The 24,972-nt window shown below is 44.0% G+C and overlaps 1 protein-coding gene across 2 annotated transcripts in view; it reads left to right on the top strand.

Annotated features, from left to right (window-relative positions):
- tp53i13 (tumor protein p53 inducible protein 13) overlaps positions 1-19,369 on the top strand; it is a 35,195-nt gene extending 15,826 nt beyond the window's left edge. The window contains exons 5-9 of one of the 2 annotated variants that reach the window (XM_078224855.1): positions 2,550-2,628; positions 4,716-4,844; positions 7,743-7,949; positions 9,468-10,738; positions 16,568-19,369. In XM_078224855.1, the coding sequence (XP_078080981.1) occupies positions 2,550-2,628; positions 4,716-4,844; positions 7,743-7,949; positions 9,468-10,738; positions 16,568-16,628 (1,747 nt within the window). In that variant the 3' untranslated portion in view covers positions 16,629-19,369. The remainder of the gene's footprint in view (positions 1-2,549; positions 2,629-4,715; positions 4,845-7,742; positions 7,950-9,467; positions 10,739-16,567) is intronic. The other variant, XM_078224854.1, reaches the window with a different exon arrangement.
- Positions 19,370-24,972: the final 5,603 nt, after the last annotated feature.

The following is a 24,972-nucleotide window of genomic DNA, read 5'->3' on the forward strand; positions in this document are numbered from 1 at the left end:
TGATGGTGTCACTCCAGTGGTATGTCTAACACATCCATCAGAGAAGTACCTGCACTATTCCGTACTCTTGTATATTGGCCTGGATTTTTAAGTTTTAAGTCTATTTCTTAGGATCACAAGTAGGCTTACATTAACACTGCTCTGGGAACCTGGGTTTGAATGGCTTCGGATCCCACCATGGCAGATGGTGACATTTGAATTCAATAAAAATCTAGAATTAAAAAGTCTACTGATGACCACAAAACCCATTGTGGATTGTCATAAAAACCCATCAGGTTCACTAATGTTCTTTAGGAAGGAAATCTAAAGTAAAGTAAAAGTTTTATTTATTAGTCACAAGTAAGGCTTACATTAACACTGCAATGAAGTTATTGTGAAATTCCTCTAGTTGCCACAGTCCGGCGCCTGTTTGGGTCATTGCACCTAACCAGCACATCTTTCTAAACGTGGGAGGAAACCGGAGCACCCGGAGGAAACCCACGCAGACACGGGGAGAACCCGGGTCCCTGGGCGCTGTGAAGCAGCAGTGCTAACCACTGTGCCACCATGCCGCCCTATCTCATAAATCCCATAAATCTGCTGTCCTTACATGGTCTGGCCTACATGTGACTCCAGAGCCACAGCAATGTGGCTGATTCTTCACTGTCCTCCGGGATGGGCGATAAATGCTGGTCCAGCCAGTGACACCCACATCCCATGAATGAAAATAAAATTTGGAGATAAGGCATCATGTCCAAATATCTTGATAAGAGCAATGCAAATCTCTCAGTTTTTATTTATTTTGACAGCAAGATGTTTAACGATGCATGTATTGGAAATCTGAAATAAAAATAGAACATGCTGAAAATATTGAGGCAGCATCAGCGGAGAGAAAAACAAAACATCCAAGCCTTTTGTCAGATCCTCTTTACAACTTGCTCTCCTACCTATCTGAAGGGATTAAAATCATTGAATGTAGTAGAGTTCCCTTGTGAATTACACAGTCCCCTGGGAAGCTGCTGAGAAGATGCTTCAATGCAGTTCCTGCATTTGCATATGGGCAGCACAAACAATCATAGAATCCCTACAGTGCCCATTCAGCCCATCGAGTCTGCACCGGCCACAATCCCACCCAGGCCCTATCCCCATAACCCCATGCATTTACCTTAGCTGGTCCCTCTGACACTAAGGGGCAATTTAACATGGCCAATCCACCCAACCCGCACATCGTTGGACTATGGGAGGAAACCGGAGCACCCAGAGGAAACACACGCAGACACAGGGAGAATGAGGAAGAATTTAGATGTGGAAGCATTGGAAAGGGTGCAGAGGAGATTTACCAGGATGTTGCCTGGTATGGTGGGAAGATTGTATGAGGAAAGGCTGAGGGACTTGAGGTTGTTTTCGTTAGAGAGGAAGAAGGTTAAGAGGTGACTTAATAGAGGCATACAAGATGATCAGAGGATTAGATAGGGTGGATAGTGAGAGCCTTTTTCCTCAGATGGTGATGACTAACACGAGGGGACGTAGCTTTAAATTGAGGGGTGATAGATATAGGACAGATGTCAGAGGTAGGTTCTTTACTCAGAGAGTAGTAAGGGCGTGGAATGCCCTGCCTGCAGCAGTAGTGGACTCGTCAACATTAAGAGCATTCAAAGGGTTATTGGATAAACATATGGATGATATTGGAATAGTGTAGATTAGAGGGGCTTTAGATTGGTTTCACTGGTGGACGCAACATCGAGGGTCGAAGGGCCTGTACTGCGCTGTAATGTTCTATGTTCTAATGTGCAAACTCCGCACAGACATTGACCCAAGGCCGGGAATCGAACCCAGGTCCCTGGTGCTGTGAGGCAGCAGTGCTAACCACTGTGCCACCGTGCTGACCAAGAGATAAGAGAGTGAGAACTCTGACAATCACGAGGTGGTAGCCATAACAACAGATGTGGATGTTTAGATGATGTGACCATGTAGGTTTACATTGTTAGTAATTAATCAGTATAATTAGACAAGTGTATATATTGGCTGTAACTGGTTAAATATATTCACCTGATATAAATGAAGTAATCAGAACTATTAGTTGTAATTGGATATCAATGACATTAGAACAAATATATACTTGTGTTTGGTATATGTGAATTATTTGCAAGATAAGCAAAGGTATAATTGTGCATGCCCATGTATCACTCAGCCAGTCTGTACACCACCTTGTGAAAGGCAGACTTCCTCGCTATAGCTTGAATAAAGGCCAATTTAAAACTCCAAAAGCTTTCTTTCTCTCGAGGGTACATAGTACAAATTTCACTGGATTGTGGTGACATTCCCTTTCACTATCTTTGTGTCATTAACAAATTTAGCAACCACACCTTTGGTCCCTTCAACCAAGTCATTGATATAAATTGTGATTGTTTTTTGACACGGTTTCTCTCTCTCACTTGAGTGAAGTCCTGTTCCTTTGGATGAATTGTAACAGTGTGCAGGTGTTAGCAGACTAGCTAATGGTGTGTGAGGGAGATAACTCCCCTCGCTGCTTGCTTAACTCTTTCTGTTTTTCTTTTTGAACTGGCTAGTGGCATGTACCGACCTGCCTGGGCGTCGTATGGAGAATACTTGTATGTCCCTCCCCAGCGCTGGGTCCACAACCTGCAGGTATTTGCATTATTCATTAATATAGTTAAGCTTGCTTTGTTCTAAATGGAACTTCAGCCATGTGAATATTAACTGTGTCCAAATGGGAGGGATGTGACTGTGGGATGAGGAAGTTATGGTGTTTTCTAGCAGATGAGTAGTGGAAAATCATGGACTACCAGATGTCAGGTTCTACAGTAGTATATAAAAAGAGGTGAGGCAGCCATGTGAAATGATGAGTATCTGTATGGGTGAGACTGTATAGACAGTTCACCAGTTCTGCAAATGAAAAGCCCCCGCCAAGGCAGTAACTGTGCCACAATGTTGGCTAGCTATCTTTTATTTACTGCACGTGTAAAACGCATTCTAGAAAAGCTAAACAACTTAAGTCATAGAATCCCTACAGTGCAGAAGAGGCCATTCGGCCCATCGAGTCTGCACCGACTCTCTGACAGTGAATCTTACCCAGGCCCTCTCCCCTGGCCCTCTCCCCCATTACGCCACGTGTTTACCATGGCTAATCCCCCTCGAACCTATACCATCTTGGGACACCAAGGGGCAATTTAACGTGGCCAATCCACCAAAGCTGCACATCTTTGGAGTGTGGGAGGGAACCGGAGCACCCGGAGGAAACCCACGCCGACACGGGGAGAACGTGAAGCAGTCGGTTCTTTTTTAAAGTGAGGAGAGTCTTTTCATTTTGCACTGTGATTTCCATCATTGTGGTGAGGCTCTTCATTCAACTACATGTAAATAAAAAAAGTGATAACATTTCATAATGCCCTCATTCCTGATGCTTTTACGAATTGGTTTGCAATATTAACAATTTATTGGTATTAATTTCCAGCAATTGTGCTGGCTGTTTATTAAACACATGGCTGTCTCATTATTCCATGTTTATTTGGCAGGGCACTGCCCGAATGGTGATAAACTGGTCTGCTGTTCCTGGTGGTACCATGCCGGGAAACTGACTCACATTCCTTCAGGCCTAACCTCCTCCTCGAGCTTTCATCTCCAGCCGCATTTGGAGGCAGAATCAATCAACAGATTCATTTCCAATTCCAATTCTCTTTCAACAGATTCAAGGAAGAAATAGATATATGTTTCTGATGAAAAGAGGGAGAAAGGGCTTTGGGGAACAGGCAGGAAAGTGGGGCTGAGACCAGGATAAGATCAGCCATGATCATGTTAATTGGCAGGGTGGGCTCGGAAGGCTGATGACCTTAGTGGTGTTATCGCTAGACTATTAATTCAGAAACTCAGCTAATGTTCTGGGGACCCGGGTTCGAATCCCGCCACGGCAGACAGGAATTCAATTTTTAAAATCTGGAATTAAGAATTGACTGATGACCATGAAACCATTGTCGGGAAAAACCCATCTGGTTCACTAATATCTTTAGGGAATCTTTAGGGCGGCACGGTAGCACAGTGGTTAGCACTGCTGCTTCACAGCTCCAGGGACCTGGGTTCGATTCCCGGCTTGGGTCACTGTCTGTGTGGAGTTTGCACATTCTCCTCGTATCTGCGTGGGTTTCCTCCGGGTGCTCCGGTTTCCTCCCACAGTCCAAAGATGTGCGGGTTAGGTTGATTGGCCATGCTAAAATTGCCCTTAGTGTCCTGGGATGTGTAGATTAGAGGGATTAGTGGATAAAATATGTAGGGATATGGGGGTAGGGCCTGGGTGGGATTGTGGTCGGTGCAGACTCGATGGGCCGAATGGCCTCTTTCTGTACTGTAGGGTTTCTGTGATTTCTGTGATCCTGTGAAAGGAATCTGCCATCCTTACCTGGTCTGGCCTACACGTGACTCCAGAGCCACAGCAATGTGGTTGATTCTCAACTGCCCTCGGGCAACGAGGGATGGGCAATAAATGCTGGCCAGCCAGCGATGCCCATGTCCCCCAAATGAGTAAATAACATTTTTAAAAATTGCCTACTCCCGCTCCTATGTTTCATTCCCAGCAGTACTGTTCCTTCGACTCGCTCACCGCTTCTCTGCCCTTTCACAGGCCGTCTCCTCCATAATTCTGCATTTTTGGTTCAATGTTTCCTCTGATTAGAGTCAATTTGCTTTTGTGGCCGTCTTTAAGTTTTATTTTCCTTGTCTAGCGTGGTGGCATTGCTTTCCTTTATCACCCGTGTGTGCACCCCAGATTGAAGGAGGAGCTCTCCCTGCTGGCGAGAGCATGCATGTACAAGCACATCATCACACCACACCTCAATCTCAGTCGGCAATGGGTAAGCAGCTTCTTCAGCTGAAGTTTAAAGTTTATTTATTAGTGTCACAAGTAGGCTTACGTTAACATTGCAATGAAGTCACTGTGAAAATCCCCTAGTTGCCACACTCCGGTGCCTGTTTGGGTACAGTAAGTAGTCTCACAACACCGGGTTAAAGTCCAAAAGGTTTATTTGATAGCACGAGCTTTCAGAGCGCTGCCCCTTCATCCATCACTCACCTGATGAAGGAGCGGCGCTCCGAAAGCTCATGCTACCAAATAAACCTGTTGGACTTTAACCTGGTGTTGTGAGACTTCTTACTGTGCTTATCCCAGTCCAACGCCGGCATCTCCACATCATGTTTGGCTCCACATCATTTTCGGGTACACTGAGGGAGAATTTAGCATGGCTGATGCACCTAACCAGCACGCCTTTCGGACTGTGGGAGGAAACCGGAGCACCCGGAGGAAACCCACGCCGACACGGGGAGAACGTGCAGACTCCGCACAGACAGTGACCCAAGCTGCACTGCAAGCGGCGTTGAGGCTACATGATCGATTTTCTACCAATGACCTGTCCGTATATTCACGCACAATCTCCACTGAACTTTAAATTGTGGATTGTTGTATGGTCCAATGGGCTGAGGATCAAGCTGTATAGAACCAGCGAACTCTACTGTGCTGGCCAGTTGCCAAGAGTGCTAGGAGACAGCTGGATTTTGCATATATTTGGAGTAAAAATTATCGGAGACCAATTTATAACAAGGCATTGTAGTCCGTGTGAACTAATTGGGCACTGTTTTTGTGCTGTGGACTCTTATGAGATTCTAGATTAAGGGCTGGATTTTTGGGACTGAGACAGACTATATTGTAGCAACATTTCTAACCTTACCTTTTTTACTTAAATTTTAGAAAACAAAGCCCTACAAAAAGATCTGAACCAACTAGTTAAAGAGTGTTAGTGTTAACTATAAGCATTGGTTCAAGACTGCTTTACACATTTTTGTTCCGGGTAGGAGTTTGTGGGATAGATTGCGGCCCGTTGATCAGATAGCGGGCAGCCATGGGGGGCTGGCGAGAAAGCTTGCCTCTGAGACTTCATCCCAGTTGTTTGAGAATTTGTTAGGCCCTCTAACCTTCACCCCTCAAACCCTTGGATGCCAAGTCATGACACCCACCCCCCCCATGCCCCAAATACCATCAGGCTGCCTCCATAGCCAGTCACCCAGTATGCACAATGGGCAGACCTCAGCAGCCATGTGGGGATGAAAAAAAGTTAAACTGACAGCTCTCATTCCTACACACCTGTCACTAAAACTCCCATTCAAAGATTTTAAGTCCCCTCGAGTGTCAGATCAGTTATTTTAAAAAAAACAAAAGTTCTATTGAGTAACCACAGTTCTATTTCGTAATCAAAAACAGATAAATCCTTTAATAACCTCTTAAATTATCAAAATGTGAGCTCAGCACCAGCAGCTGAGATAAGTGCATTCCAAGCTTCTGAAACTCAGTCAAGCATTCATAATGACCTTGGGTGTAGTAACAATCCTTGGGGAATATCAACAAAGAACTCTATTGAAACTGCAGGAACAGATGGTAATGTCTTTTTCTAGCCACATACCAGAAGACCTGGCTTTTTTTTTCACTTTAACTGACAGCTTCAGCCTGCTTTATTCCTGAGGATTCACAAGGTTACAGATCATGATCTTTAAACGGGCATTATCTCCCCTTCATTTACTCTCCTCTATAAATTTGTGACAGATTTAAGGCCCTTGGAACAGCGAAAAGGGGACCCTGTTTGAACTCAGCATTGATTTCAAGGAGTTTGGGTTCCCCAGCCATGTGATGCATGCCCCTGAGGCAAAATGGGATGTGTCACGAATAGGGGCGGGCCATCCACGTCTGGGTCCTGCCCACCTTTTCTCAAAAATCTCTGGAGTCAGTCCAACTCCAGCCCCATGAGTTTGAAAGCAGCCAAACATTCTCAACTATGACTAACAACATGAAGACATCTTGTAATTCATAGGATCATAGAATCCTACAGTGCAGAAGGAGGCCATTTGGCCCATCGTGTCTGCACCGACCACAATCCCAACCAGGCCTTGTCCCATTACCCCATGCATTTACCCTAGCTAGTTGCCCTGACACTAAGGGACAATTTAGCATGGCCAATCCACCTAACCCACACATCTTTGGACTGTGGGAGGAAACTGGAGCACCCGGAGGAAACCCACTCAGACACAGGGAGAACGTGCAAACTCCACACAGACGGTGACCCAAGGCTGGAATTGAACCTGGGTCCCTGGTGCTGTGAGGCAGCAGTGCTAGCCACTGTGCCACCGTGCCGTCCTGCAGGTACCATTAGGAGAAACTGTGACTGCATTGGAGTATAACAAAAAGAGAATGTAGAATCCCTACGGTGCCGAAGGAGACCATTCGGCCCATTGAGCCTGTGCCCACAACATTCCCACCCAGACCCTATCCCCTTAACCCCACATATTTACTCTGTTAGTCTCCCTGACACTGAGGGGCAACTTGGCATGGCCAATCAACCTAACCTGCATGTCTTTCGGACTGAGGGAGGAAACCGGAGCCCCCGGAGGAAACCCACACAGACATGGGGAGAATGTGCAAACTCCACTACCCAAGCCAGGAATCGAACCTGGGTCCCTGGTGCTGTGAGGTAGCAGTGCTAACCACTGTGCCACCGTGCCGCCCATGGGATTGATTCAACTTCCCACTCTCCACAGTGCAGTTCTCAGGTTGTTCTGTTCCTTTTGGTATTCAGAGGAAATAAATGCATCGTTATTTTTTTGGCATAAAGAAGTGTTCCTTTTTTTAACACAATCAATCCTGCCTTCTTTAACACTCTCTCTCCTTCGAGCCGGGTGGATTTAATTCTCCTGTTCTACTTTTGTAGCCCCTGGCCCTGGTTGCATGGGGCAACAGCCTGGAAATGTCAAAGGTTAACCTAGCGGAAGCTGTTACGTGGCTGAGGGAGAATGTAAAACGGGCCAGTAACTCGGAAATGAGGGATGATGGTGCTTACGATTACCTGCTGATCTGGAAAGCAAAGCTGCTGTCGACTAGCACTGACCGAGTGACCTGTCCTGAAAACCAAGTGAAGGTAAATTGACCTCCTGCTGAAAGAGTAAAATTAAAAGTCCCTAATGAAGAAATCACTTTGCTTCACTCACTCTGCTACCTAAGCAATGAGACCTTTTTTTTTAATATAAGCTAAGGAATTGCTGTTACAGACAGGGTAGAAATTAATTATTCATGGTTGCTAGGACACCTGGCCTACATGAAAGATGAACTCTGGACTCACTCCAAGTTAGGACTCAAAATTCATAATAGGCCTTGGATTTTTTAAAATAACTAATCTAATGTATTGCTCAATCACAAATGTTACTTAAATTCAGTTCAGTTGTTTTTGCACATGAATCTTAGTTTAAAAAAAAATATAGCGGAAGGATTAAAAAAAATAATCACCAGAATTGATCGATACTGCCTCTTAAATAAATTAACAATCCATGAGACCCACAGAGTCCACTGTAGGCACTTTAAACAAGAGTCTGGTGTAAAACTATACAGGACAAAGTCCCCAGGCATGGGGAGGTAGTGGCGCAGTGGTATTGTCGCTGAACCAGTAATCCAGAGGAACCCGTGTAATGCTCTGACTCTGGGTTCAAATCCCACCATGGCAGATGATGAAATTTGAATTCAATAATAATCTGGAATTAAAAGTCTACTGGTGACCATGAAAACCATTGTCGTAAAAACCCATCTGGCTCGCAATGTCCTTTAGGGAAGGAAATCTGCCGTCCTTACCCGGTCTGACCTACATGTGACTCCAGACCCACAGCAATGTGGTTGACTCTCAACTGCCCTCAGGGATGGGCAACAAATGCTGGCCCAGCCAGCGATGCCCGCATCCCATGAAATAATAAATGTACTGTATTCATCGAGGCAATAGGCGCGATGCTATAAATGGCCCCAGGGTGGCACGGTAGCACTGCTGCTTCACAGCTCCAGGGACCTGGGTTCGATTCCCGGCTCGGGTCACTGTCTGTGTGGAGTTTGCACATTCTCCTCGTGTCTGCGTGGGTTTCCTCCTGGTGCTCCGGTTTCCTCCCACGGTCCAAAGATGTGCGGGTTAGGTTGATTGACCATGCTAACAATTGCCCCTAGTGTCCTGAGATGCGTAGATTAGAGGGATTAGTGGGTAAATATGTAGGGATATGGGGGTAGGGCCTGGGTGGGATTGTGGTCGGTGCAGACTCGATGGGCTGAATGGCCTCCTTCTGTACTGTAGGGTTTCTATGATTTCTAGGTAACCTGGACATCAGCGTGGGAGACGTTAGCCAGAATTCTCACTGCCACTGTGATGATATTTGAAAGCATGAATATATCAGGTGGAGGTAGATTAGGGGGTCTACTTGCTGTGCATTGGCAATCAGGACTGTTTAAACACCTTTGAAACGCTTTGGGACATACTTGTGCTGTGAAAGGCAATGTGTAAAATGTAAGCTTGTTCTTTCATTCACAAATGTAGGAGTTAAATACATGTAATGTTCTCCTTCTGAATGAGAAACTGTAAAATAAGCAATACTGAAATGTATAACATTGCCGTTTGCTTTGGCAGGAACTGCAACGCCACTTTAGGAAAAGTGAGCTCCAGTCAGCAATGGGAAAATGGAATAAAGTTGGAGTGAGCAGGATCAGCAAAGGGCTTTCGAGGAGGAGAAGGAGAAACTCGGGGATCAGAGACCTTCCACAAAGCAGCCGAAAGGTCGAAGGGGCGACTTCCTTTTCCAGGTCACCTGTGCAGAAGCGAGATGAGGGTTCTGCAGAGAACGCTTCCCTTGTCCATGCAGAAGTGGTAAGGAGTCAACCCAATGTGCCGGCAGCAATTGCTCACGATCCTAAGAAGGGGATGGCGAGCGGGACTCGTGAAAACCAGGAGGGGGACTCTGAAATTGGAGGCGAACGGGGCGGAAAGAGAGATGGATTGGGGTCCACATTTTCGAAAGAAGTCACAACACCGACGTTAAAAGAGCTTCCAGTAAGTGAAGCCCACCCACAGGGCTTGGCCGGCAGTGCTGACAAGCAGTTGAAAATGGACGACTTGACTAATTCTCTTCCGCGCCAACAAACCCACAACGCTTCAGATTCTTCATTGGATTCGCAAGTGAAGGCTCAGCGGGCTAATAGCGAAGATAATTCCTCAATTAAAAGTGGTGAAAGTATCTCTGGCAAAGCTACCAACCAAATGGCCGTGAACCCTGCCATTAAAGAACAGCAGATAGTTAAAATCATTACTGATATCAACCATGTTGCAGACAGTCAAGGTCTCACTGGGGACACCAGTCAGATACTTCAGAATGGGAAGAAATTAAGTGGGAAAAACGTAAAAGTTCCGCAGCCAGTGCATCCTTCAGAAATATCTTCCAAAAATGACATTGGACCTCAGAAGAATGAGGATAGAGAGACGGGCAGGGACAAAACAGTTCAAAAAGTCAAGGTGGAGGAAACCAATACCTCAAAGGCAAATGAGACCATGACCCCGAACGCTCGGGACGCTGAGAATGAAACTGCAGCTGTAGATTCTGGGAGCGTGAAGTGTAAATGTGAAGATGGGGCAACTCAGTTGGTGTCCAATGGTGCAGATTCCAATAACTTGAAGGCGGGGGGGGCTCTTGGGAAAAGCCAGCACCGTGTTGAAGACAGGATGCTGTATATCCCCACACCGCGGACAGAGGAAGCGGCCTGGGCTGCTGCTGCACTCGCATTTCTCTTTGTGTTCCTGACCCTGGCAGTGTTGTACACGAGGCTGTACAGAAAATTCATAAAGAGTGACAGTTTGTACTGGGCACCGGTCCCAAGCACAGATTGGCAAGAGAATGTCGCAGGCAGGTGAAACTATATATTTTAAAAAATGTTTCCTATCCGCAAATTTAGAACGTGAAACACTTGGTGGAGAGGCGATTTTTTTTTTTAAAAAAGATGCAATGTCTGGAGATGGTAAATTCTGCAGCTCCTGCCTCTGATAGCACTATCCCAGTTTGAGCTGTTTCCACAGTAAATGGCAGTGTGTTGGGGTCTTCCGCTAAGAGTGAATTAGCCAACGCTAACCTACTGGCCATCAGTCACACGTGACATCTAGCCAGAAGAGCAGCCAGTGAAACAGTTACATAGAATGGGAAATAATGGGCATGTTTATAGGGGCAGCAAGAAGCCCAGGTCTGCACATCCCTTCTGAGAAATAGTTAGAATGATTAAGATGTGTTTAGCGAAATTTATCGTCACCAATGCGCTTTTGGAAAAAATAGAGTACTAGTGACGGGGAGGCGATGGCCTAGTGGCATTATTGCTAGGCTAATCCAGAAACGCAGCTAATGTTCCAGGGACCCGGGTTCGAATCCCGCCACAGCAGATGCTGGAATTTGAATTCAATAAAATATATCTGGAATTAAGAACCTACTGATGACCATGAAGCCATTGCCGAAAAAACCCATCTGGTTCACTAATGTCCTTTAGGGAAGGAAATCTGCCATCCTTACCTGGTCTGGCCTACATATGACTCCAGAGCCACAGCAATGTGGTTGACTCCCAACTTCCCTCTGAAATGGCTTGGCATGGCACTCAGTTGTCAAGAAGGCAGCCACCATCACCTTCTCAAGGGCAACTAGGGATGGGCAATAAATGCTGGCCAGCCAGCGATGCCGATGTCCCAAGGATGAATTTTTAAAAATTAGGATTTGAGCTCAAGGAAACTGAAACACCCTAACTAAATATCATTCTAATTGGGTCACCAAGGCTACTTAGCACACAGAATGAGGTCAATCATTCACTGAGTTCATGTCCACACTCTCTCAAGGTCAATCTGGTCGGGCCTGTTGCTCCACAAGTTTATTTCCCTCAAATGGCCATCCAATTTCCTTTTGAAACCATTGATTGCCTCAGCTTTCACCAGGTTATTTACCACTCGCTGTTCTTCTGACCCCAACTGGTGTTACTACCGGATGGGAAAGTTCCAGAATGGAACCCTGGTTCAGAAGGCCGTAACTTTATTTTAGAGGAACAGAGTCTCAGAACTGCTAATTGGTTTTTTAACAACAAGAGAAAAGAACATTTCTTAAACATTAAATGTTTGATTATTATAAACAGTACTCCTTCAATCCCCTATTTCTTCACAAATATACACAGATTTCAAGGAAAACACCTCTCTCTGAAACCAAATGGCAAACGCCACTCGATCAATCTTCCATGGATTACTCCTTCAATTCCCCCCAGATGATTGTCACATTAGTGTTTCAGAATTCTACTCCCAAAACAACACGCTTTAAAATCTTCTTTCAAACAATGCATTGCATCAGCCATTTTCATCAAAAATTCACCTCTGGTTTTTCCAACTATCCTTTCAAACAAAGCTTCTTCTCCACTGTTTTAACAAGGATCCGCCTCCAGGTTTTTCAACACTTCTTTCAGGATTCCTTTGTCTCGAAAGCTTTTACACCAATTCTTGAGATCCAGCCAATGTCTCACAAGCTGTAGCAAGATATCACAAACCTTAGAACCACGTCAGATATCTTTCTGGCTTCTCACTAGCCAACTGCTCCTCCGCTCCATCTGTCTTCGCCGGACAGTGTCCATTTTCCCCTCTGTTCTGTTCGTTTCAGATTTTATGGAAACTTCTCATTTCTCTAGTTTCTTTGATGAGATGCTCTTTAGATTCCTGGCTCTTGCTTCCTTTGCCCCTTTATTCTATTGAATGGCTTTTCTTTTAGCAGAGCTGAAAGAGATGTTTCCTCTTTAGCTGTGAAGTTCCTTTTATTTTGGCTTCCAGTTAAAAAAACTAAACTCAAAAAACTCTTGTTCCTAAAGGTGCCCCTGGTTGCTAAGCAACAATTCTTCCCTTCTCCAAGCTTTCACGCCATAAACCTCTCTAAGAACAAGACAAACATAGTTGGACCTGACCAAAACCCCATACATGCAAACACCTTTGTTTAATATGAATCTAACAGATTTTTACCCTTTCCTACACAAATCCACTAATTTAAACCCATTTAAATCTATGCCTTATTTCTACTATTTAATAAAACAAATATAGACCACCTCTGCTTTCATGACACTAAAATAATTTCTTCCTCACATCATCCCTTTACCTCTTGCACGAATCCTTAAAGCTCCTTAACCCTCGTACGATAAGCTTTTCTTATCTACCTTATCTAAACGTGCCATAATTTTGTACCCCTCCAACAAATCTCCTCTCAATCTTCTTTGCTTCAAGGTTTGTTCACTCTTCGCCACTCCGTCCTAAGCTTGTATCTAAATTCCCTCACATCTGGAACCCATTCCGATAAATTCTTCTCTACCACCAAGGATTTGCCAATGCTTCCGATAGTGGTGACCAGAACTGAATGCAGTGCATGGCCTGACCAGAACATTATAAAGGTTCAGCATAACTTTCCTCCTGTTATACTCGATTCCTCTAGCGATGAAACACAGGATTCCATATGCTAGTTATTCCACGTTTTGTCTTGGATAAGGGTAAATTCCTCAATCAAGAAACTAGTGGTCTGAACATGGCCATCCGCTCTGTCCCAAAAATCTTATACCCCCACAGCCATGGAATCCACAGAATCCCTACAGTGCAGGAGGAGGCCATTTAAGTCTGCACTAACCATAATCCCACCCTATTCCCGTAACCCCACATATTTACCCTGCTAATCCCCCGACACGAAGGGTCAGTTTATCAACGAAACTCACACATCTTTGGAAACCCACACCGACATGGGGAGAATGTACAAACTCCACACAGACAGTAACCCAAGGCCGGAATTGAACCCGGGTCCCTGGCGCTGTGAGGCAGCAGTGCTAGCCACTGTGCCATCCATCCAACTCTCTTGCTGGCTTTGCTACTGTTGTGGACTAGAGCGAATGCTTTAAGATCCTGAGGCGTCTTGATAGGGCGGATGAGGAGAAATGTTTTCTCTCAAGAGGATCGTGACTGGAACTCTCTTCCTCAACAGGCAGTGGAAGCAGAATCATTGAATATTTTTAAGGCCGAGCTAGATAGATTCTTGATTAACCTGGCGGGGGGAGAAGAGGGAGGGAGGGAGAGCAAGAGAGAGCGGTTCGGTGAAAGGTTATTGGGGGTAGGCAGGAATGTGGGGTTGAAGTTAAAAGCAGACCTGCCATGATCTTATTAAATATGTTGCGAGAATGTTTCCTATAGTGGGAGAATCTCGAATCTAGGCGTCACTGTAAATAAGGGGTTGTTCCTTTCAGGTAGATGAGGTGAATTTTATTCTGAGGGTCATAAGTCTCTGGAACTCCCATCCTCAAAAGGCGATGGAAGCAGAGTCTTTGAACATGTTAAGGCAGAGCGAGGTAGATTCTTGAGAAGCAGCAGGGTGAAAGGCAATTATTCTGAAGCAAGATCTCACAAACTTCAATGTGACAAAAGCCCTCCTTTGAAACTAACTGATGCAGTGGAAACCAGTGGGTCGAATGCATGTTTTACAAAATATTTGCATTTATTTACCACTCGAGTCGAGTAACTTCTGGGATAGATTATCTAATGGTTGGATGATCTCTGATTAATATGCAAGAAAGGAAGTGAGAGAATCCTCCACCTCATCATGACCTTTTACTGATCAGTGCATTTGAGGATGAAGCAAATTTACATAACAGCAAATAAGGGGTGATTATATCCCACTGTTCAAGGTGTCACAGCCACAAGTTCATAGAAACATACAATCCCGACAGTGCAGAAGGAGGCCATTCAGCCCACTTTCCGACAGAGTGTCTTATCCAGGCCCTCTTTTCCCCCATCTTGCCCCCATAATCCCACACCTTTACCATGGCTAATCCATCCAACCTATACATTTTGGGACACTGAGGCCGGAATTTTACCGGCACGCCCTACCGATTCCAGAGGCGGGCGGACGAGGCATTATGTAGGCAAATACTGGTTAAACAGTCTCATGCTGAAGAAGTCAAACAAAAGCAGTTGTCTTATGTCAGATCAACTAGTAGATTGTGAAACAAAATAGCACAAATGAAGCAACATTTACTTAAAACTTTGAATTGAATCAGTGATTCCCCTTATTTAACTATTCTCAAAATAATGTTCACTGAACAATTATACTGTAGATTAATTCATTTTTGTAGATGTGCTGGTCATTAGCAATAATGAGATGAAAATGTCTTTTCAAAAATTGTTTGATCTACTTGCTGATGGAGCCGTATCAAATTTCCCTCTCAGGATATTGGTGCTCCTCTGGTTCAGGTGCACCCCAACCTGTTTGTACAGGTCCCACCTTCCCCAGAATGTGTTCCAATTATCCACGTATCTGAAACCCTCCCTCCTACACCATCCCTGCAACTACATGTTTAACTGCATTCTCTCCCTGTTCCTCAACTCGCTATCACGTGGCACCGGTAACGTACCAGAGATGACCACATGTTTTGTCTTGATGTAAGGTTCACCAGCCTATAATTACCTGGATTATTCTTGCTACCCTTCTTAAACAAAGGAACAACATTGGCTATTCTCCAATCCTCTGGGACCCTCCCCTGTAGCCAGTGAGGATACAAATCAAGTTTCTCCAACATCTCCTCATAGTTAATGACCTGTAGCCAGTGAGGATACAAGATTTCTCTCAAGGCCCCAGCAATTTCCTCCCTTGCCTCTCTCAGTATTCTGGGGTATAATCCCATCAGGCCCTGAGGACTTGTCTACCTTAATGTTTCTCAAGAACCCCAATACCTCCTTTTTGATCTCAACATGACTCAAACAATCTACATATCCTTTCCCAGACTCATCATCCATCAAGTCCTTCTCTTTGGTGAATACTGACGCAAAGTATTGTTTCTTGCACTCTATACAAAGCATACCATTCATAGAGAAGGAAAGGAGAGAGTGCAGAATGTAGTGTTACAGTCATAGCTAGGGTGTAGAGAAAGATCAACTTAATGCCCAGTAAGTCCATTCAAAAGTCTGACAGCACAGGGGAGAAGCTGTTCTCCAGGGTCCTAAGGATCGCCAGATCATAGAATCATAGAAACCCTACAGTGCAGAAAGAGGCCATTGGGCCCATCGAGTCTGCACCAACCACAATCCCACCCAGGCCCTACCCCCATATCTACCCGCTAATCCCTCTAACCTATGCATCTCAGGACACTAAGGGGCAATTTTAGCATGGGCAATCGACCTAACCCCGCACATCTTTGGACTATGGGAGGAAACCAGAGCACCTGGAGGAAACCCATGCAGACACGAGGAGAATGTGCAAGCTCCACACAGACAGTGACCCAAGCAAGGGAATCGAACCCAGGTCCCTGGAGCTGTGAAGCAACAGTGCTAACCGCTGTGCTACCGTGCCGCCCAGATCTGTAAGATATTGCATTAAAGCATTGTTAGAGAGTTTAAAAGAGTTAGAATAAAGTTTTAGAAGCATAGAATGAGAGTAAAAGATAGAATTAGAAGGTAAGCTGGGCACAGCTTGCAAGAAGTCGCCACGCTCCACCACCACGTCCCAATAGGCTGCATCAACTTTAGCAGTCAGCAATTTCCTTCAAGAAATTCAGTGCAATTAGTCTGTTGTGACCGACTGGGTTGAAAATCCATTTAATCCGTGCCCCACCCCAGTGACCCATTGCATCACAAGGTGTGCAGCTTTTAAATGTTCTACTAATTATATTAAAACCTATTTTGTTTCTTTTGGACTCTTTTAGACGTCATAAAGAGGAGACTCAGCAAGTATGGCAAGAGGAGGAAGAAAAGGCCACCACATAAAAAGAAATTAGTTTCACCCTATGAAGTTCTTCCAAGTGACAACAGTGACTAACGCTACCAAAGATATTCATCGGGGCTCCTGCTCCATTACATTCAAAGACTGCGGCCCAGCCTCAGACACTTACTGCAGTGCAGAGGTGGAACCATATCGCTGCAAAAAAAAACCCAGCAACACTGGGGAAAAAGTGAAGAAGATGGCCCAGAAATTATACATTTTACCTAAAGATTTGTGACACAATTACTTTAACATGCAAATCATATTATTGTCAGATTTCATTATGGAGATCTGAGCAGTGGAGGAGATTAGCAGTGTTCTGTTTCATAGCCCGAGATTTCACTGTAATATTACAAAGCACAAATTTACACAATTACTACCTGCAGAGTTTAAACATACCCATGAAGTGGTCGACATAGGATTATAATGCTGTTTATAGCAGACTTCAAATCATACCCCCTTCTGAACCAGCAGTGTCAAAGACTCTCCATCATTTGCAACTGCAATCCACAGCATACTTGAGGGCCCCTCATTTGGAAGAACGTTAAAACTTCCCAATACTTAAGACAATAAGATTGAGCTGTCAAAGTGGTGTCATCAGGTTCAGCACAGAATATCACTTTATTTGGTTCCAATACAACTGGAGTCGCACAAGGTAAAAGGGACCTTTGACAAGGTCCCTCATGGGAGGTTAGTTGGGAAGGTTCAGTCGCTGGGTATACATGGGGAGGTAGTAATTTGGATGAGACACTGGCTCAATGGAAGAAGCCAGAGAGTGGTTGTGGAGGATTGCTTCTCTGAGTGGAGGCCTGTGACTAGTGGTGTGCCGCAGGGATCGGTGTTGGGTCCATTGTTGTTTGTCATCTATAATCAATGATCTGGATGATAATGTGGTAAATTGGATCTGCAAATTTGCTGATGATACGAAGATTGGAGGTGTAGTGGACAGTGAGGAAGGTTTTCAAAGCTTGCAGAGGGATTTGGACCAACTAGAAAAATGGGCTGAAAAATGGCAAATGGAATTTAACGCAGACAAGTGTGAGATATTGCACTTTGGAAGGACAAACCAAAGTAGAACGTACAGGGTAAATGGTAGGACTCTGAAGAGTGCAGTTGAACAGAGGGATCTGGGAATACAGGTACAGAATTCCCTAAAAGTGACGTCACAGGTGGATAGGGTCGTAAAGAGTGCCTTTGGTACATTGGCCTTTATAAATCGGAGTATCGAGTATAAAAGTTGGAGTGTTATGATAAGGTTATATAAGGCATTGGTGAGGCCGAATTTAGAGTATTGTGTACAGTTTTGGTCACCTAGTTACAGGAAGGATGTAAATAAGGTTGAAAAAGTGCAGAGAAGGTTCACAAGGATGTTGCTGGGACTTGAGAAGCTGAGTTAGAGAGAGAGATTGAATAGGTTGGGACTTTATTCCCTGGAGCGTAGAAGAATGAGGGGAGATTTGATAGAGGTGTATAAGATTTTGATGGGTATAGAGTGAATGCAAGCAGGCTTTTTCCACTGAGGCTAGGGGAGAAAAAAACCCCGAGGGCATGGGTTAAGGGTGAAAGGAGAAAAGTTTAAAGGGAATATTAGGGGGGGGCTTCTTCACGCAGAGAGTGGTGGGAGTGTGGAATGAGCTGCCGGATAAAGTGGTAAATGCTTTAACATTTAAGAAAAACTTGGACGGGTTCATGGATGAGAGGGGTGTGGAGGGATATGGTCCAAGTGCAGGTCAGTGGGACGAGGCAAAAAATGGTTCGGCACAGACAAGAAGGGCCAAAAGGCCTGTTTCTGAGCTGTAATTTTCTATGGTTCTATGGATAGTGGCATTTGGCAGTGAGGTGGGAAGAGGTTCCTTTCCAGAATTAAGACAGCTACAACCAGTTTCTGTGCAGTTGGTTCCATTAGTTGTGAGAGCTGGGGGAAGAGGCCTGCAGGACAGTAATGCACAATCCATTGCTGTTTGTTTCAAAGCCTGACAACCTTGAGAACAGTTAATTTTTAAAAAAATTGAAAGTTAGCCATGGAGCAGAAACTGTTGCAGCAACGGGTGTGTGCGCGTGCGTGGGCGCGCGCGTGTTTGACTTTCAAAGATTAACAACTGAGCCAACTGCACCACCTAGTCTTGTCTAAAAATGTGCGGGTTAGGTTGATTGGCTATGCTAAATTGCCAGTTACTGTCAGAGGGATTAGCAGGGCAAATGCGTGCGGTTACGGGGATAGGGCCTGGGTGGAATTGTTGGTAGTGCAGGCTCGATGGGCCGAATGGCCTCCTTCTGCACTGTCGGGATTCTATAATATTCTTAAAAGGATATATTTAGGACTTCAGTTTCAAACTCGAAATAACTGGCTGTTGCGTCAGAGTGTGACAGAATAACCGGATCAAATGCAATTATCCAAGAAGAAGAAAGTGGCAGCCTGAATGTCATATTTGGCAGTTGGCCAACTTTCATTACACACTCGAAAAAATAAGCACCATGTCGCTCTCCCGACAGAGAGAAAAGAAATCTCCAGCAAACGGGCTTTTCAAACCAAACGCTGCACAGGTTCCACTGAGAACGCAAAAACTAAATTACCTATCAAGCACAAAGAGAGAGTGCTGCCACATCATTATGAACACTGCAAATCATTTATATTTGTAGAGTGAATTATTTTTGTATTATTGTTGTGTGAAGGGCTAAATTGAAAGCTGCAGTGGTGTGGGACTAATTTTGTGGAGTTCTTACTGCCTAGTAAAATATTTATACTAATAGGCGTACAGTCGTATTTATATTTAATACAGGCTGAGTATTGTAGAGTATTACTGGCTTTTGTATTGATACAAACCGAATTAGAAATGGTACTGGGAGTACATTTAAACATGTAGTGCTTTATCAGTTTAACGCAGCATTACACAAATGTTGGCTCGTGTCAGCCACGAGACATTGTGCCCTGGAAGTTCATCGGCCAGGTTTAAGAGCTGCAAATCTATTGGTAGTGAAAAGCCCAAAAAAGTTCTGCAGCTTTCATTTATCTTGTACAGGCAGTTGTCAAGAGTGAAAGTCAATTATTTCCTTAAACGTTGGTGAAGGGGGGGGGGCAGTGATTGAGTTGCTCGGATCTGGGTTAAAAGAACTAGACACTTAAAGACACTGGGAATTATTTATGCAAACTTGGGCAGCAAAGTATGTCAAGTCCACAAGATTGGTCGTGGGATGTCATGTCGCATCAAATCACTTAGTGACTAAGAGAAAACAGCTTCAAGTAAATGTTCGTGATATTGCTGTATGATACAAGAATTATTTTTCCAGGAATAATTAAAATTTTAGAATTTACTTTTATCAGTATCAAATGGTCCAGAATTCTTTACTTGAAAACAGTAAAGCCTTGTTTTCTGAGCTTACAACCAGATGACCATTTTATTTTGAAGACTACATCTATCTACCTACTTCCTCTCCTCACTCCAAAACATATTCAGGCCACTATTCCCAAAATGCTAAGTAGTTAAAGTGAAGAGCTCCTTTACAAAATGGGAAGATGGAGCTTAGGGATCCCACAGCCAACAGATCAGATCTAAGCTCTACATTCTTGCTACATCCAGTCGTGAATGGTGGTGGATAATTAAATAACTAACTGGAGGAGGCTCCACAAATATCTCTATCCTCAACGAAGTACATCAGTGAAAAAGACAATGCTGAAGTGTTTGCAACTATCTTTGAGCAGGAAGTGACGAGTGGTGGCACGGTGACACAGTGGTTAGCACTGCTGCCTCACAGTGCCAGAGACCCGGGTTCAATTCCAGCTTCAGGTCACTCACTATTTGTGCGGAGTCTGCACGTTCACCCCGTGTCTGCGTCGGTCTCCTCCGGGTGCTCCAGTTTCCTCCCACAGTCCAAAGATGTATGGGTTAGGTTGATTGGCTATGCTAAATTGACCCTAGTGTATGGGTTAGGTTGATTGGCCATGCTAAATTGACCCTAGTGTCAGGGGATTAGCAGGGTAAATATGTGGGGTTATAGGGCCGAGATGGTATTGTGGTCGGTGCAGACTCAATGGGCTGAATGGCCTCAGTCTGCAGGAAGGGATTCTAAGAGTACATGATCTACCTGAACCCCCTCCCGAGGTCCCCAGCATCATTGATGCCAATTTTCAGCTATGTGAGATCAAGAAATGGCTGAAGGCACTGGATACCGCAAAGGCTCTGGATCCCAACAGCTTTCAGGAAATAGTTCTCAATACTCATGTGCCAGAATGAGTCTTGTCCCTATCGAAGTTGGCATTGACCCGGAGATGTGAAAAATTGCTCAGGTATGTCCTGTTCCCAAAAATGTACAAATCCAATCGGTCGATTACCTTTACTCGCAATCATCAGTAGTGATGGAAGGGGTCATTGACAATGCTATCAAGCAGCATCCTGTCAGCAATAACCTGCTCACTGATACTCAGTAGCCCTGGCAGAGCCCAAACTAACTGGAGGAGCTCATTACAACCTTGGTCCAAATATGGACAAAGGAGGACAGGTGAGAGTGACTGCCCTTGACATCTAAGCAGCTTGACATCAGGCTCCTTGATGGCTGTGTGGTATCAAGGAGCTCGAGTGAAACTGTCAATGGGAATCAAAGGGAAAATTCTCTGCTGGTTGGAGACATACTTAGCACAAATGCTTGAGATAGTTGGAGGTCAATCATCAGGCCTAAGAATCATTGCAGGAATTCTTCAGGGTTGTATTCTAGGCCCGACCATCTTCAGCTGCTTCATCAATAAGGTCAGAAGTGCAGATGTTTGCTGACAATTGCACAATGTTCAGCACCATTTGCGGCGACTCAGATACTGAAGCAGTTCATGTTCATGTGCAGCAAGACCTGGACACCATTCAGGCTTGGGTTAAATGGCAAGTACATTCACATCCTATAAGTGCCAGGCACTGACCATCGCCAATAACAGAGAATCTAACCATCTCCTATTAACATTCAATTATATTACCTTTGCTGAACCCCCTCTATCCTGGTTATCATTTACCAGAAACTGAACTAGACCAGACCCCATGTTTGCGTGGGTTTCCTCCAACAGTCCAAAGATGTGCGGGTTAGCTTGATTGGACATGCTAAATTGTCCCTTAGTGTCTCAAGATGTGTAGATAGGGAAATTAGTGGGGTAAATATGTGGGGTTATGTCAGAGAGTTGGTGCAGACTCAATGGGCCAGATAGCTTCCTTGTGCACTGTAGGGATTCTACATAAATATTGTGGCTCCAAGAGCAAGTCAGATGTTGGGAACTCTGCAGTGAACTCACCACCAGATTCCCCAAAATCTGTCCATCATCTACAAGGAGTATGATGGAATACTCTACTTGCCTGAATGAGTACAGCTCCAATAGTACTCAAGAAGCTTGACATCATCCATGACAGTGCAGCCCACTTGATCAGCATCTCATTCACTATCTCACTCACGCCACTAGCGTACAGTGGCAGCCTAATCTACAAGCTGCACTACAGCAACTTGCCAAAGCTCTTGTGACAATCCCTTCCAAGCTTGCTGTTTCTACCACCTTGATCAATAAGTGCAGCATATGCCTGGAATGTCACCACCTGCAAGTTGTCCTCCAAGTCACACACCATCCTGACTTGGAATCATGTCACCATTTCTTGCTCCGAAAACTTATGGTATTTGCTACCAAATAAACCTGTTGGACTTTAACCTGGTGTTGTGAGACTTCTTTCCATTTCTTCACTCAGGTCAGAATCGCAGAACTCCCTCTTTAATAGCATGAGTGGACCATAGACTGCAGGGGTTCAAGGCAACTCACCACCATCTTCGAGGACAATTAGGGATAGGTAATAAAGGCTCCCATTGACATCGACTCCCACACCCTAAGAATGAATAATTGAAAACATAGCAAAGCCAAATCATGAGAACCCTAAAATGCATTAGAGTACATTCTTAAATATAATTCTGTAGAACTTCTATAGGAGGAACTTGCTACAATCCAGCTTCTGCAGTCAAACTGGTGTCAGCCTTACCTGAGGGGTAGCTCCTTCGCTCAAGTCAGAAGGTGCAGTTTCAATGGCCATTCTGGTACTGAAGTGCACATATTTGACTGACACTTCAGTGCAATGCTGAGTCCTGCACTGTGGAAATTAATGTTCTTCAAGTGAGTTAAACAAATGCCCCAAGTGGCATTAGTGGCACAGTGGTTAGCACTGCTGCCCCTGGGCCGGAGACCCGGGTTCAATTCCCAGTTTGAGTCACTGTGTGGAGTTTGCACATTCTCCCTGCGTTTGTGGGTTTCCTGCGGGTATCCCGGCTTCCTTCCACAGTCCAAAGATGTGCAGGTTAGGTTGATTTGCAATGTCAAATTGCCCCTTAGCGTCAAGATAAATACATGGGGTTGTGGGGGATAGGGCCGGAGTGGGATTGTTGTTGGTGCAGGCTCGATGGGTTGATTGGCCTCCTTCTGCACTGTAGTGATTCTGTGTTTATTGCATGATGAGTAGGGGGTTGTCCTGATGTCGTGGCTAATCTTTATCCCTCAAACATCACAAACAAGTTAGGTTTATTTTCTCATTGCTGCTTGTGAGACCTTGTACACATATTGGTTGTTGCTTTTGTCTGTAATGACTACACTTCAAAAGTGCTTGATTGACTATGCAATGTTTTGAGAAGTTAGGAAGGTATTTTATAAATGCAAAACTTTCCTTTCTTCTAGGATGACTACATTGATATTGTATGGGGTTTGACCCAAGTGACGGAAGCAGATATTACTGTCAAAATAATGTTAATATCACACATCGCTATTTGGTTAAATAATGCAAATTGAAGTGAGGAGCATTTACACAGCATAAATATCAATGGCCAAAGTTGATGCGCCACTTGTTAGCTTTGCAAAAATGGTACTATGCCGTCTGTGTCACCACTGAAACACACAGAATATTATGCAGTTGCTCTATTTGCATAATGAATAGAAAGCAAACTAACCACAATTATGTCTTATCGTTTCAAGTGTAAAGATCTGATGACCCAGCTGATCTCTCTGGCTGTGTAAACTATTATAAGTGCAGTGTCTCATTGCTGGAGTTCTGTAGTTCATTGACCTGTTACAGCAAAATCTGGCTAATTGTATTACAAGGAAACGCAATAACAACATGTATTCACAACTCGAGTTAGCAAAGCAGATACAATCCATCCCACTGGAATGAGAGAAACTGAGAATCTTTGTACCTGCGGAAGAGTGAATTTCAGTGGGCGAAAATGTCTTTTCCTTGTCTTAGTGTCAGATTTTTCCACTGCAATTACATTTTCAAAATAATCATGTATCCAATTTAATGGAAGCTTGCACCATTTTACTGCTTTTAAGTTTGTGATGCACAGCACAATGAAAAGTCTTCCTTACTTTTTGACATGAACCAGACCATACTCTAAAATTCATGCATGCAGGACTGAAATGGCTGCGTTATATTTATTTAAAAGTGGGCTTGAAAATTGACATACATCTTGGAAATAAATTCCAAATGTTCTGATCAATGCACTGTATCAAATCATAGGATCAAACTTTATATATCTTAATTTTATTTCCCTTGAACATTAGAATATCAGCTCAACATCTAACACAACCATCTAACCAACTAGCTGTCTGCTAAAGTGGAGTGTTACTATATTTATATACCCAATGAAAGTACTAGAGCAGTACGAGCGGACAATCAAATCCTCAAGTGACTCTTTACAATCCAGAAACTTTTATTCAAGGCATTTCACCACCTGAAATGTTATGTTCTTTACACCAACCTTCAATATTTTTTTCTGAACACAATTTGATGAATCCAAGATGTATGTAATAATTAATAAACATTGTTTAGTATTTTTCCACATTGTAATTAAATCCACTTGTTTGAACATTGTTTAACCTACCCTATCAAATTAAGAGGTCAGTATACAACAAGCATTGTGCACAACTGAATGTATTTATTTCAATACAAATGTACAATAGATGAGTTTACAAGGAAGCCCACCACCACATTTCCACTACCAGCTACAATAGAGTGCATTTCTAAATGGAATTAGTTACAGTTAGCATTCATTGCACAACATAAACATTAAGTAGGTCAGTGACTGTCCTTGTTAAATATAACTTTTAGCACTCAATTGTTCAAAAGTGCATGCTTAATACCAATTGTTTGAGAGATCAGACATTTGGATTTTAAAAAAACATTTTGTACCACACATTGGGTCTTAGTCATGGAATATAGAAAACAAGAACGAGTTACAAAGCTGGACCCCAGAGGGATCTCTTCAGAAGGCAGTCTAAAACTGTGAGAGCAATACAGTTTATAAACAACATCTGAACCCAGAGGATTAGATCGTAACTGAACTCACTCC

Source organism: Mustelus asterias, chromosome 12 (genome assembly GCF_964213995.1).
Source record: "Mustelus asterias chromosome 12, sMusAst1.hap1.1, whole genome shotgun sequence".
Classification (NCBI taxonomy): domain Eukaryota; kingdom Metazoa; phylum Chordata; class Chondrichthyes; order Carcharhiniformes; family Triakidae; genus Mustelus; species Mustelus asterias.